General features: G+C 39.4%; 1 protein-coding gene across 1 annotated transcript in view; it reads left to right on the forward strand.

The window, feature by feature from the left end:
• Window positions 1-12,402, forward strand: part of TAF12 (TATA-box binding protein associated factor 12) — a 35,157-nt gene that overhangs the window by 6,501 nt on the left and 16,254 nt on the right. Inside the window, exon 2 of the mRNA XM_077775641.1 lies at window positions 10,074-10,325. Coding sequence (XP_077631767.1) covers window positions 10,158-10,325 — 168 coding nt within the window. The 5' untranslated portion in view covers window positions 10,074-10,157. The remainder of the gene's footprint in view (window positions 1-10,073; window positions 10,326-12,402) is intronic.

The raw sequence follows: 12,402 nt of genomic DNA on the forward strand, positions 1-12,402 counted from the left end.
GCCCCTTTTTTTTTTTTAAATTTTTTTTTTTTAATGTTTTATTTATTTCTAGGAGAGTGAGAGAGACAGTGTGAACAGGGGAGGGTCAGAGAGAGAGGGAAGATACATGATTTTTAATATTTTCTCATAGTCTATGACATGTCTTTATTTTCTTTTCTGGAGCAGGAGTTTACATTTTGATAAAGTCCACTCTATCAATTTCTTTTTTTAAAAATAAGTTTATTTATATTGAGAGAGAGAGAGAGGAGGGGAGGGGCAGAGAAAGAGGGGGAGAGAAAGAGAATCCTAAACAGTTTAGGCTCCACACCATTAGTGCAGAGCCCAATGTGGGGCTGGAACTCACAAACCATGAGATCACAACCAGAACCGAAGTCCTATGCTTAAATGACTGAGCCACCCAGGCACCCCTCAGTTTCTTTCTTTGGTGAATTATGCTTTTGGTGTTATATGTAAGAACTCTGCCCTCACCCAAAGTTATGAAGATTTTTTCCCTAAATATTTTCTTCTAAAAGTTTGTAGTTTTACATTTTTAATTTCAAGTCTGTGATCAGTTTTGGATTTGTTTTTGCATAAGGTATGAGATACAGGTCAAGGTTCATTTTTGTTGCTACTGCTGCATTTTTTATTATATTTTAAAAACAATTGTCAGAATTACCTATTTTTTCAGAGGGAAAAAGCCAAATAGTACTTTCTTTTTTTCATAGGTAACATATACACATGGTACAGAATTTAGGGTCCGTGAGGTGACATATACACATGGTACAGAATTTAGAGTCTGTGATGAAAAGTAAATCTTCTCCCACCTTGGTCCCATAAGCCACCCAGATACTACTGTTCCCCTCCCTAGCAAGATAACTGCTGTTACCAGTTTCTTATTATCTTTCCAGGAATAATTTATGGATTTACAGTTATAGGTCTTTTAATAAATGATCACAAATTATTCTCACTATTCTGTACCTTGGATTTTCAGTGAACAATGTATTATAGAGGTCATTTGGTGAGTTTTTTCATTTTTTAAAAACAGCTTTGTTGAGGGGCGCCTGGGTGGCTTAGTCGGTTAAGCGTCCGACTTTCGCTTAGGTCATGACCTCGCGGTTCGTGGGTTTGAGCCCCGCGTCGGGCTCTGTGCTGACTGCCAGCTCAGAGCCTGGAGCCTGTTTCAGTCTGTGACTCCCTCTCTCTCTGACCCTCCCCTGCTCACGCTGTCTCTCTCTCTCTCTCTCTCTCTCCTAGAAATAATTAAAACATTTAAAAAAATTAAAAAAAAAAAACCAGCTTTGTTGAGATGCCATTGATATATCATACGATTCACCGTTACCAGATGTGCACTTCAATGGCTTTTTTGTATACTCAGGATTATGCAACCATCACCATAATCTAATTTCAGATTATTTTTATCCCCTCCTAAAATAAACCCTCCACCATTAGCAGTCAGTCCCTGTTCTTCTCCCCTACTCTTCAGCCCTGGCAACCACTGATCTACTTTCTGTCTTGATAGGTATATCTGTTCTGGACATTTCATATAAATGGAATCATACATGTGGTCTTTTGTGACTAGATTCTTTCTTTTATTTATTTTTTAATTTTTTTAAACTTTTTTTTTTTTTTAATTATTTCTAGGAGAGAGAGGGAGTCACAGACTGAAACAGTCTCCAGGCTCTGAGCTGGCAGTCAGCATAGAGCCCGATGTGGGGCTCGAACCCACGAACCGTGAGATCATGACCTAAACGAAAGTCGGACGCTTAACCGACTAAGCCACCCAGGCGCCCCTATTTTTTAATTTTTAAAAAGTTTTATTTATTTAAATAATCTCTACACCCAACATGGGGCTTGAACTCATGACCCTGAGATTTAGAGTTACAGCTCTTCCAATTGGGCCAGCCAGGTACCCCTGGATTCATTCATTTGGCTTAATATTTTCATGAGTCTTACTCTTTTTCAATGTATTTCATTGTGGTTATGTCCTAATTTATTTAACTGTATCACTTAAGAAAATTTTTTTTTAATTTTTTTTTTAATAGTTTATTTTTGAGACAGAGGATGAGTCGGGGAGGGCCAGAGAGAGAGGGAGACAGAATCTGAAGCAGGCTCCAGCCTCTGAGCAATCAGCACAGAGCCCAACACAGGGCTCGAACCCACGAACCAAACCCACAAACCGTGAGATCATGACCTGAGCCGAAGTTGGATGCCTAACTGACTGACCCACCCAGGTGCCCCTATTTAACTGTATCACTTTTGATGGACACTTAGGCTGATATTCCTTGTATGTACAATATTCTTTTTACACAGATAGTATAAATTGTTAAAGATGGAACTGTGGGGTCAGAGCAATATATGTTTTTCTAATTTTGGTAGATACTGCCAAGTAGCCCTATATAGAGACCTCTCACTAGTTTATATTCCCCCCACTCCAACAACATATGAAATGACTATCTCTTCATGACATTTTCAGAGTACGCATAAAACTTTCATTATTGCCAAAGGAGGAATAGTTTTAATTTGCATTTTTATTATGAATGAGAATAAAGGTAAGTTTATTACTTTAAGAACTATTTGAATTTCTTGTAGTGTGGGTTGTTTTTGTTTTTAGGGTTTTTTTTTTTTGCAATTTTTCTTTTGGGTGGTTGGGTGTCTATTGATGTATAGGTATTTTTTATATGTTAAAGAAAGTAGTTCTTTGTCTCTGATATATACTGCATACATTTTTGCTAGGTTTTTTTTTTGTCCTTTAACTTTATTATGTTTGTTGCCATGCAGACGCTTTTTATTTTTTAAAAATTTTATTTATTTTTCAGACATTTTTATTTTTATGTAATTGAACATGTCAAGTCTTTTATGGCTCCTGAGCTTCGGGTCATCTTTATTTTATTTATTTATTTACTTTAAAATGTTTATTTTTGAAAGAGAGTGTGTGTGAGCAGGGAAGGGGCAGAGAGAGAGGGGGACAGAGGATCTGAAGCGGGCTACATGCTGACAACAGAGTCGGATGCAGGGATGGAACTTGTGATCCTCCAAATCATGACCTGAGCTGAAGTCAAGACACTTAACTGGGTGAGCCACTCAGGTGCCCCCTTTGGGTCATCTTCAGAAGCGCTTTTCATTTACTGCTGAGAATTTTTCCCCCCAATTTAAAAAATTGAGGCAATTGTAGATTTATTTGCACTTATAATACAGAGTGGAGCGCCTGAGTGGCCAAGTGGGCTGTTTCCGACTTTGGCTCAGGTCATGATCTCTTGGTTTGTGAGTTCCAGCCTGGCGTTGAGCTCTGTGCTGACAACACAGAGTCAGAGTCAGCTTGGGATTTTCTTTCTCCTTCTCTCTCTGCCCCTTCCCCACTGTCTCTCTCTCTCTCAAAATAAATAAATAATTTTTTTAATTAAAAAAATAATACACCAGAGATCTCTTGTATACTTTGCCCAGTTTTACCCAGTGGTAACATTTTGTAAAACTATTGTGCAATATGACAATCAGGATTGACTCTGATCTAATCCACCAGTCTCAGATTTACCCAATTTGACTTGTATTCATTGACTTGTATTCATTTGTGGATGTATGTGGATTAAGTCCTATACAATTTAGTCACCTTTTTAGGTTCTTTTTTTAAAATGTTTGTTTATTTTGAGAGAGAGAGACAGAGACAGAGAATCCCAAACAGGCTCTGCACTGTTAGCAAAGAGCCCAGAGTGGGGCTCGAACCCATGAACCACAAGATCATGACCTGAACCAAAGTCAAGAGTTGGTCTTTGGTTGGTCACTGGTCTCCTAACTGAGCCCCCCAGGCACCCCTACAGGTTCTTTTATCTATCATCACAGTCAAGACACTGAATGATTCCATCACAAAGGTCCCTTGTTTTGCCCCTTTATAACCACATTGGCTTCCCTGTCACTCAGGGCCTGACAACCTCACTAATCTGTTCCCTGTTCCTAAAATTTCGTCATTTCAAAGATGTTATATAAATATATTCTTTATATATTGTCTTTTGCTTAACATAATTCTCTGGAGGTTCATCCAAGTTGTGTGTATCAGGCTTTTTCTTTTTATTGATAAGTAATTTTCCATGATAGGGATTTACCAGTTTAACCATTCACTTCTTGAGAGACACCTGAGCTGATTGCAGTTTTTGACTATTACAAAAAAGGCTACTCTGAATAGGTTTTGGTGTGAACATAAGTTCTCATTTCTCTAGGATAAATGCCTAGGACTTCACTTATTGGGTCATATAATAGTTGCATGTTAAGGTTTTTTTTCCTGAGTCAACTTTATTGAGGTATAATTTGTGTACAATAAGATGTACACACTGTAAGTATTTAGTTTGATGAGTTTTCAGAAATGTATGCAGCTGTGTAAACATCACACCCCTCAAGATATAGAGCATTTATATCTACCTCACAAACTTCCCCCACCCCCCTGTGCAGTCTCTGCCCCATCTATTGCTAAGAGTTTAGTTTTTAGATCGTTAAAGAGATTAGAATTTCATATAAATGAAATCAGGGGTGCCTGGGTGGGTGTCAGACTGACACTTAAGTGTCAGACTCTTGATTTTGGCGCAGATCATAATCTCATTGTTCATGGAAATGAGCCTCAAATTGGGCTCTGTGCTGATAGCTGCTTGGGATTCTCTCTCCTCCCACTCTCTCTGTGTCCCCCTCAATATGAATAAATTTTAAAAATAAAATACAAATTTAAAAATTAAGTAAATGGTGGGGCGCCTGGGTGGCTTAGTCGGTTAAGCGTCCGACTTTCCCTTAGGTCATGATCTCGCGGTTTGTGGGTTCGAGCCCCGCGTCGGGCTCTGTGCTGACTGCCAGCTCAGAGCCTGGAGCCTGTTTCAGAGTCTGTGACTCCCTCTCTCTCTGACCCTCCCCTGCTCATGCTGTCTTTCTCTCTCCTAGAAATAAATAAAACATTAAAAAAAATAATAATAAAAATTAAGTAAATGGAATCATACAGTATATATTTCTTTTGAGTGTTTTTTTTTTGCTTAAATATTTTAAGATTCATCCCTGTTGGTTTGCATATTAATGATTTTTTCTTTTCTTTTTTTTTTTTTGAGTAGGCTCTACACCCAATGTAGAACTTGAACTCCAGCCCTGAGATTAAGAGTCATATGCTCTACCTACTGAGCCAGCCAGGCACCCCTCCCTTTTTTTTTCAATTCCTTTTTTTTTACTTTCTTTTTTTAAATGATTATTTATTTTGAGAGAGAGACACACACACACACACGCACACACACATACACACACACATACACACACGCACAAGAGCAGGAGAGGAGTAGAGAGAGGGGTTGAAAGAATCCCAAGCAAGCTCTGTGGAGTCACACAGAGCCCATCTCAGGGCTCCATCTCATGAACTGTGAGATCACGACCTGAACTGAAATCAAAGAGTCGATGCTTACCTGACTGAGGCACCCAGGTATCCCTAGTTTTTTAATAAACTATTTCTTCAAACAGTTTTAGGGGTGCCTGGGTAGTTCAATCGGGTAAGCATCCAGCTTTGGCTCCAGTCATGATCTCGTGGTTCATGAGTTCGAGGCCCGCATCAGGCTCTGTGCTGACAGCTTAGAGCCTGGAGCCTGCTTCAGATCCTGTGTCTCTCGTTTTCTCTATGCCCTTTCCCCACTCATGTGCACTTGCTCGCTCGCTCTCTCTCTCTCTCTCTCTCTCTCTCTGTGTCTCTCTCCCCCCCATCTCTCAAAAATGAATAAAAGTTTAAAAAAATTTAGAACAGTTTTAGATTTACGGAAAAATTGGGAAGGTAATAGAGTTTCTATACACCCCGCACCCAGGCTTTCCATAGCAACATCTTACATTAGTATGGTGCATTTGTTGAAAGTAATGAACCAATATTGATACAGTATTATTAACTGAAGTCCATCACTTATTCAGATCTTAGTTTTTCCATTTGTCTTCATGTCTCTTTAGGCTCCTCTGACCGTATATCCTTAGATTTTTTAAGAAACTGCAAACCATTTTAGAGTGGCTGTACTATTTACATTTCCACTGGCAATGTGCTAGTGATCTGCTTTCTCTGCATCTTTGTCAGTATTTGGTGCTATCACTATTTTTTATTTTAGGCATACTGCTAGGTGTGTAGTTTCATCTTACTGCGGTTTTAATTTGCCTTTTCTTTAATGACTAATGACGTTGAATACCTTTTTATGTGCTTCGTTTGCCATCTGTATGTCTTCTTTGGAGAAATGTCTGGTCGTGTCTTCTGTGCATTTTATAATTGAATTAGTTAAAAAAAAAACCCTATTGACTTTTGAGAATTCTTTATACATTCTAGATACTAGTCTTTTGTTGGATTATGTAGTTTGTAAATACTTTCTCTTCATCTGTAACATGTCTTTTCATCTTTCTACATAGGGCTTTCACAGAGGAAACATTTTTAATTTGACGAAGGCCAGTTTATCAATATTTCCTTTTATTGATTGTGCATTTAGTGTCAAGTCTAAGAACTCTGTCTAACTAGAGCCCAAAGATTTTCTCCTGTTTTTTTCTAAAAGTATTATAGTTACACATTTGATATTAAAGTACATCATCCATTTGAGTTAGTTTTTTTTTTTATTAAATGAAAGGTTTAGATTTCAGAGTATTCCTTAAATCTTCCATATTCTAGTATTATTTTATTTTATATTTAACAATTATAAATCATTTTAGGGGTGCCTGGGTGGCTCAGTTGGTTAAGTGTCCGACTTCAACTCAGGTCATGATCTCACAGTTTGTGAGTTCGAGCCCCACATCAGGTTCTGTGCTGACAGCTTGGAGCCTGGAACCTGCTTCAGTTTCTGTGTCTCCCTCTCCTTCTCTGCCCCTCTCCGACTTGTGCTCTGTCTCTCAAAAATAAATAAATATAGGGGCGCCTGGGTGGCTCAGTCGGTTAAGCGTCTGACTTCGGCTCAGGTCATGATCTCCTGCACGGCATGTGGCTTTGAGCCCCATGTTGGGCTCTGTGCTGACCGCTAGCTCAGAGCCTGGAGCCTGCTTTGGATTCTGTGTCTCCCTCTCACTCTGACCCTCCCCTGGTCACGCTCTCTCTCTCTCTCTCTCTCTCAGAAATAAAACATTGAGAAAATTTTTAAAAATATTAAAAAAATAAATGAACATGAAACTAGATGTTTTCCAGATGTACTCATATACCATCATTTATTCAATAGTCTGTCTTTTCCTTATTGATATATGCTACGAACATTAGAATATAGGTTTGTGTGGGAACACAGGTTTTTATTTTTCTGGAATAAATGCCTAAGAGTGCAGTCCTTCGTTTATTTGAGTGTGGGTTGGTGGTTTGATTTATTGTTCTTAATTGTGGTATAATTTAAATATGCAATAAAATGCACAGATCTTACTCATCCAAATATGATGTTTTAAATCCAACCAAATAAAGGAATAGGCTAGGAAACTAAGGGCAATGTCAGTCTGGTAATCAGTGGTTATCATATGTTTTTTTTTTTTTTTTTTAATGTTTAATTTATTTTTGAGAGAGAGTGAGAGACAGCATGAGCAGGGGGAGGGTCAGAGAAAGAGGGAGACACAGAATCTAAAGACAGGCTCCCGGCTCTGAGCTATCTGTCAGCACAGAGCCTGAAGTGCTGGGCTCAAACCCACGAACAGTGAGATCATGATCTGAGCCGAAGTTGGACGCTTAACTGACTGAGCCACCCAGGCACCCCTGCTTTGTTTTGTTTTAATGGAAGAAGTAGCTCACTTACCAGAGTTACTGAAAATGCAGAAGTAATTTTGCTTCTCAACAAAACAATACAATAAATTACAGTCTAGTGTCTTAGGGAGAAACTTTGATTTTTCTTATATTGTATGAATTCCCCTTATTTAATTAAAACAACTTATTTCATTAATAGCCATTGGAGCTATTCCTTAATGTTAATTCCTAATTTGACATATGATTATTCGTATTTGGTACTGTGTAGATTGTGTTCTTGTCTACAGATCTTATTATAGAAATTCCCATTATGCAGAAGTCTCTATTACAAAAAAAGTCTTCTACTTATTTTTTTTTTTATGTTTTTATTTTATTTTTGAGAGAGAGAGAGACAGCATGAACAGGGGAGGGTCAGAGAGAGAGGGAGACACAGAATCCGAAACAGGCTTCAGGCTCCGAGCTGGCTGTCAGCACAGAGCCCGATGTGGGGCTCTAACCCACGAACTATGAGATCATGACCTGAGCCGAAGTCGGATGCTTAACCGACTGAGCCACCCAGGGTCCCCAGTCTTCTTATTTTGAGCAATTCCCAGTACTATTTGGGAAGTCCTTTGAAGGTTGTGGGAATGTTATTTGAAGGGTATGATATGTTCAGTGAGGTGAACATACTGATAATCTTTAATAATTCTCTTTTATAAAACTTGTGGAGAAATAGTTTGCTTTTATAACATTACATAACAACTATTACCACATTCTCAATCTTTCCCTCTTCTGATTCTTCTGGTGGTAACATTTGTGGGTAAGGGAAAAAGAGGCACGGACTACATATGGTTAAAAACAAACAAGTGATCTTGATGCTCTGCTGTCCCCTTAGCTGACTCTTGGCCAAGTGTCTCTTGGTCACTTAACCAGTGCATAGTCAGTTGCTTTTCTTAAGGGTAAAGCAGGAAAGGTGATTTCTCGTGTTAGAAAATTAGACAATTTTGTGGGGAGGAACTCAGCTATAGGGGGGCAAGAGTTGACAGGTACAAATGCTCATTTAGGTTGCTAAGCTTCATCAAGTTCTGATAACCACGACCAGGATCCCTGCAAGTTCAAGTTTCACAGTTTGGCCAATGAAGTTTTCATATGCTGCTAGTTTATCCCTAATGATAGAACATCCGTTTTATTAGAAGAATATCTATATTACTATAATATTTTTTTAAATGTTTTATTTATCTTTTGAGAGAGACAGACAGACAGCATGAGCAACGGAGGGTCCGAGAGAGAGGGGGACACAGAATCAGAAGCGGGCTCTAGGCTCTGAGCTAGCTGTCAGCACAGAGCCCGATGCGGGGCTCGAACCTACGAATCACGAGATCATGACCTGAGCCAAAGTCGATCGCTTAACCTACTGAGCCACCCAGGCACCCCTATATTACTATAATCTTTATTAGTTTTAAAAGTTGCATATGAAAGAGATGGAGAGGTTTCTCTTGGTGCCGAGTAAGAATAAGGAGACAAGAATACGGATGTGTTTCTCCACATCCAGTGCTTGGATCCTGCTCAGTGAAGATGTGCCAGCCACACAACTGAAATGGCTCTGTGGCAAGAGTGGTGCTTGATGCCGTTGTTCATTTACAGGTAGCTTTTGAAAATGGCTGCCTCTCAGTTCACCGGGCTCACAGCTGTTGCTGATGTAATTAAAGATCTAGACACTCAGATAGCTGTAAGTAAGCTTGCTGAGGCCACTGTTGGGACTTGGTAAATGTGCTTCTGATCTCAATGACACCAAAGCTGCTGTCCACAGAGTCTACCTCATGGCTTTAAAATTTAGTAGGAGTCTTGGCTACTTCAGGATAGGGACTCTGCATGTACTTGAAAGATTGCTAACACTCAGAGAAAATTTGCTCTTGATGACGAAGAACAGCTTACTTTTAACAGTTGCTAAAAATTGTGTTCATTAGACATAGCCCTGACATAGATTTAAGCATGTTTTGAAGTGCCAAAATGGACTAATCTGTTTTTGGAAGTTTTGTGACTAGGGTTTAAGATTTGAATTTAACATTTTTTGCTGTTGAAAAAATAACGCATGTAGTACTTAACCAAGAATTCTGTTTTTACGAAGTCTTCAAAAATGTCTTACTCATTTTAGTTTATTTTTGTACATAAGATTTCTCATTTCATTTACTTATTTAATTTTGTGGACTATTTCATTTAGACTTTAAAGAAGAGATAGTTTCTAAATATGGGGGGAGAGCAATGAACATTCCTCATTCCCTCCATTTTTAATGTGCAGGTATCACATGGTCACTATCCCGGAAATCCTAAAGACCCTTCAAGTCCAACAGACTTTATATAAGTTTACTTTCAAAATTTATCCTTTATTAAAGGTGTTTTTGGAGCTAATTCTCTTGTTTTCCTTCTACAGTTGATTGGCCTTGGTCCTCACAGCTCCAAAAAGAAACAGGATCTTGATAAGCTCTATGAGCTGAAGTCCAAAGCTCGGCAGATTATGAACCAGTTTGGCCCCTCAGCCCTAATCAACCTCTCCAATTTCTCATCCATAAAACCGGAACCAGCCAGCACTCCTCCACAAGGCTCCATGGCCAATAGCACTACAGTGGTAAAGATACCAGGCACTCCTGGGACAGGCGGGCGTCTCAGCCCTGAAAACAATCAGGTATCATTTCTTATTTTTTGCTCTTTATAGGTACCTCTTACCTGTTATTTGAACCAGTAATGCTTTGGGGAAATGTCTGTCTCAGATGCTGCCTCTTCCTCTTAGCTAGGAAAGGTCTTTTCCCTCCTTTGGACTTGTTTATTTATTTTTTTAAAGGGGATTTTGGGGGGTTGCCTGGGAGGCTCAGTTGGTTGAGCATCCAACTTTGGTTCAGGTCGTGATCTTGCCACTCCTCAGTTAGAGCCCCTGCATTGGGTTAGCTGCTGTCAGCACAGAGCCCACTTTGGATCCTCTGCCCTCCTCTCCATCTGTGCCTCCCCTGCTCACACTCTTTCTCTCAAAAATAAAATTTAAAAAAATTAAAGAGTTTTTTTTTAATTGTTTGAGAGGGGGGAGGGAGAGGGGCAGAGAGAGAGAGAGAGAGAGAGAGCGCAAGAATCCCAAGCAAGCTTAGGCTTGAACTCCTGAACTGTGAGATCATGACCTGAGCCAAAACCCAAAGTCAGACACTTAACCATCTGAGCCACCCAGGCACCCCTGTCCTTTGGACATCTGAAGTTCTTTATAAAATTATTATATACAGTGTTTATCAGTGTTTGTTGTGTTTATGTGTGTGATATGTATGTATATACATCCATACACACACACTTAACATGTTGCCTATGATAGGTTTTTGTATTTTTATGTATAAATATATATGCTATATAATTGGTAAATAAAATAGTTAAATAAAATAACTAATGGATTCGTCATTCATTATTCCTGTAATAAAAGTACCATTGCCTCCAGTCTTTTCTCCTAGTTCATTCAGCTGCTGCCACTAATTTTCTGCAGTAATTCTGAAATCTGCCCCCCACTTTCTGTCCATTATTCTGATTCTGCCCTGCAGAGCCACAAGAGATAAGAAATAAGTATTATCTCTTAACTTGGACCTTGTAGGCTGGATAGAATAGGAGGGAGAAACATTTTAAGAAAATGGGGGAAGGGACCAGCAAATGTGAATGGGGAAGGTTGGGCAGATAGTCAGGAAGCCAGCTTGTGTTGAATGTGGAGTCTCTTGGAGAAGAGCAGGAGGTAAAATTGTTTAGGCCAGATTATTGCAGAATATACTGAGCATATACTAGTCAATTTCCTTTGGAACTTTAGAGAGTCTTTGCAAATATTTAATAGAAGAGTAAGTAACATAATAAAAGTAGTGTATCTTAGGTGAATTAACTTGGCAGTAAGTGGATAAGAAAGGTAGGGAAGGGGGTAGACTGAGAGGAAGACTAGGTCTAAGACTTCTGCAGTAAATCAGGATGTGCAGTGAAGGCTTGAATTAAGTGGTAATGTTAGAATGGAGAATGGATAGATCTGAGGGATCATCAACAAGTATGTATTTTAAAATTTGTTTCTTTTTTCCTTATTTCCAAGAATATACATGCTTATCACAGAAACTTTAGAAATACAAAAATAAATAGTCCATAATTCTGCCATCACCCCAAAATAACTATGGTTAGCATTTTAATGTATGTCCTTTGATTATTGTTTAATGGTATATATATGTAACATGACATTTCCTTTCTGAAAAAGGGATCACAGTTGCACGCACTTATACAAATATATGGAGATGAACACATGTTCCCTGCCCTCAGGGAGCTGAGCTTTCACCCTATTAAGTCAGAAACCGGCAAGTTTACAAATATATGCAATGGTAGGGGCGCCTGAGTGGCTCAGTCAGTTAAGTGTCCAACTTCAGCTCAGGTCATGATCTCACCGTTTGTGAGTTCAAGTCCTACATCAAGCCCTGTGCTGACAGCTCAGAGCTTGGACTCTGCTTTGGATTCTGTGTCTCCCTCTCCCTCTTCCTCTCTCTCTCTCTCTCTCTCTCAGCCACTCCCATGCTTGCACTTGGTCTCTCTCAAAAATAAACACTAAATCGGGGCGCCTGGGTGGCTTAGTCGGTTAAGCGTCCGACTTTCGCTTAGGTCATGATCTCGCGGATCGTGGGTTCGAGCCGCGCGTCGGGCTCTGTGCTGACTGCCAGCTCAGAGCCTGGAGCCTGTTTCAGTCTGTGACTCCCTCTCTCTCTGACCCT

The sequence above is a fragment of the Crocuta crocuta genome, unplaced genomic scaffold (genome assembly GCF_008692635.1).
Source record: "Crocuta crocuta isolate KB4526 unplaced genomic scaffold, BGI_CrCroc_1.0 scaffold127, whole genome shotgun sequence".
Lineage (NCBI taxonomy): Eukaryota > Metazoa > Chordata > Mammalia > Carnivora > Hyaenidae > Crocuta > Crocuta crocuta.